This window comes from Galeopterus variegatus, unplaced genomic scaffold (genome assembly GCF_000696425.1).
Source record: "Galeopterus variegatus unplaced genomic scaffold, G_variegatus-3.0.2 Scaffold471, whole genome shotgun sequence".
Lineage (NCBI taxonomy): Eukaryota > Metazoa > Chordata > Mammalia > Dermoptera > Cynocephalidae > Galeopterus > Galeopterus variegatus.
Window position 1 is genome coordinate 546203 of NW_007726582.1, and position 3047 is coordinate 549249.

At 45.2% G+C, this 3047-nt stretch overlaps 1 protein-coding gene across 1 annotated transcript in view; it reads right to left on the reverse strand.

Moving 5' to 3' along the window:
* Positions 1-3047, reverse strand: part of MYOM1 (myomesin 1) — a gene marked incomplete at its 5' end in the record, with an annotated part of 106301 nt that overhangs the window by 5831 nt on the left and 97423 nt on the right. The window contains 2 exons of the mRNA XM_008569167.1: positions 428-483; positions 2891-2913. Of these exons, the coding sequence (XP_008567389.1) occupies positions 428-483; positions 2891-2913 (79 nt within the window). The remainder of the gene's footprint in view (positions 1-427; positions 484-2890; positions 2914-3047) is intronic.

Genomic DNA, 3047 nt, shown 5'->3' on the forward strand with positions numbered 1-3047 from the left:
AGCCTAGAGAAATTTACAAAGCATCATGTTTCCCTTCAAAAGTGAGGCACTTAATAATACAGTCCATTTCCCATAATGTGTTAGAGGTCGTTTCTTTTTTCAGTTATATTTTCATAGAGTTATCACTGAACATTTTCAGCTTCTCGTGATTTTAAAGGATGACTTTGGAAAGATACGAAGTGGTCTACATACATCCACGTGAGACAAACTTGCATCCTGATGCCTGGCCTTCAAAACATTAAGGAGATTGGAAAGCCAACTGCATTTTTAACCTTGAATTTGGCTATTCTGTTCAGGTATTAGCAGCCATGGAATAACATGAAGGTGGTGGGATGTTAAGTATATCTTAAGAGAAGGAACAAAGTCTGGGACCCTGGAGCCTGTCCCTTCTGTGGAAGGAGCAGGGACAAGAGTGCTCCACCCTTACCTTGCCCTCCTGGATGGTGACCACGTCGGGGAGGCCGCCCAGTACCCGGGCACGATCTGCAAGCAGAGGCATTTCTGGTCAATCACTGCAGTGATGCGGCCAGAGATCACACTCACAAAACCACCCCAAAGAAGTAATTTTCCAATTTAGTTTCCCTCTCCTGAAAGTTATTTATACTGTTTTCAATATGCAAGATAAGGAAAAGATCCAGTGATTCTGTATTTTAATCCTTCTTTACCCACAAATTGCGGGCATGTGGGTGCCTATATCTGTACCTAAAATACCAGCTTGAGATGGCTCTGTCACATCAAGATCTGCTCTATAATTTTCATGGCTATTTTCAGCCTGGTCCTTCTGCAGCGTATTGGGGCTAAGCTGGACGAGGCAGAACAGATCTCTGTGGACAGCATCCAAGCCTGGCTTGGCCTCTTTTATGGGTTTTCCTATGGTGAAAAAGGCTGAACAGTAGAAAGGCTGTGCCCTAGAGAGCTCTGGAGGCTCATGCAGACGTGGGCTATCTTTGAGACCTTCCCTAGAGGGCTTCCCTTTCTTGTCTCCCGGTAGTTCTTAGTAGTGCTGTGCCAGCACCTGTCAATGGCTGAGAGTATAAAGGCCCCCAGAGGAGGGGACAAGAAATGGGATGGACGTTGAAGCCCAGGGCTGGCACCTTCAGCAAGCCATGTGCTCTGGGTGTGACCACCTCAGCCCCTGGGAAGGGCACCTTTGACTCATAGGCATCTTCTCTTGTACTAACACAGTGGCCACCACCCTCTCAGTTTTAGGCCTACTTCAATTAATTTGTGACTCGTGACCCTCGTCTCTACAGTTCCCGTCTCCACTAAGTCAGGGTAAAGCTTTGAGTGAAACCACTGGCTTTATTACATCCCTTGTAAGGTTTTAGGCCTACTTCAATTAATTTGTGACTCGTGACCCTCGTCTCTACAGTTCCCTTCTCCACTAAGTCAGGGTAAAGCTTTGAGTGAAACCACTGGCTTTATTACATCCCTTGTAAGCCTAACACATCACCTGGTTCCCTGTGTGACTTGCTGTGGGATATGAGGCCAGTCCCTTCCCTGTGTGGGCCTGTCTGCTAATCTATAGAATGGGGAAGGAGGGGGTTTGCATTAGACCTGTGGACATTAAGTTTCTCAGCTCTGCTCCACAGCATCTGTCAGATTCGTCTGGGGAGCCTGAGGGGAGGTATGGGGGGCACTGAGTTAGGGAGCCAGGACCCCATCCAAACTTCAATTAAAAGTAACTCAGTTTTTACCTATTTTATTTACTGGGTCTGTGTGGAAGACTTTGTGTGAAGTGAGTTTTTAAGCTTATAAAAGCTTAAAAACATGGAGCCAGAAGAGCTCTAAGGGCTCTTCCAGATGAAAAGAGTTCATAAACTGGAGTAACGGGCTCCTTGTGCACAAAAGAATTTAAGAGTTGGGAGAGGCGGAGAACTGCTTGTGGACCTGGGCTTTGCTCAGTGCATCCAGGAGCAGGAGGGACATACTTGACACCAGACAAGAAGTGCCTCTCTTGCTCTGACACCCTCCGATCATGCTTCTGTGCCCCTGGTACTGGCATCTGCCCCTTTGCCATGAGCAGCAGTCTCACAGATGCAGGGCGTGAGCCAGGAGAGGGAAAGAGGAGAATGGAGGGAAGGGAGACAGTACAAGCTGAAGGTTCAAAGTTCCATGCGGAAGGACCCGGAGCCACTGGCAGGTGGAAGGATGACTTCACTTCTCACTCCTCCTGGTTCCCTTCAATTCCAGCCTGGGATTGACTTTACCATTTTAATCTGTAACAATTTCTAAATTCTGGCTCCCACACTGAGAAAGAAATTGAATCAGTCCTACGGATTAGTCAGTGACTTCTGGGATTCTGTAAGACCGAGTTCTTCTAAAAATCTCTGTGTGTGCAACAAAGAGTTGACAGAAGTGCAGCAGTGAGCACACTTCTGGGCATGCAGACTTGACAGCTGGGTGTTTGTTCACTTGGACAGTGTCGTGTTCAGTGAAAGTGAGGAAGGCCTTATTCGGCATCTTTATCTTATGGGGGCTCCCCAAAAGATGCACAGTACTTGTTGGAACAAGTTACAGTGATTTACCTGATGTTAAATTTACAATGTTTCTTTTCTTTAATGTATATAAATTTTTCTGATATATTGTGCCTGCAAGTGACTACAAGTGATCCATTGTATGATTTGCAGCCAAGAGATCTGTCAGGACGTCTGCACGGTAGCTCAAGTCAAGAGCTGGGTGACATTCTTATAAAATAACCTGAGACCTTCTTTTCATAGATATTTTTACTTAAAAGACTAAAATGAAAACATAGTTAGAGCACCTAAGATTTAAATAAAGAAAGAAAAGGGAAAAACACTTTCACTATCCTCCATCTGTAGTCACAATAGCAAATTAAAATTCTATTTTGAATTTACGCCAGGAGTGAATGTGAAGGTGGGTTACTTACTTTTCTCAGCAATGGCAGCTTGTCTGTGGTTGAGAGACACAAACAAACACACAAACAAAGAAGAATTTTGTTTAGTGTTACTGCAAAGTAGCTGACCTCGACTGCATTTCACTGCTTCAGAAGCAGGTTGCTGCTCAATAAGACAGTGGGAAGTGCT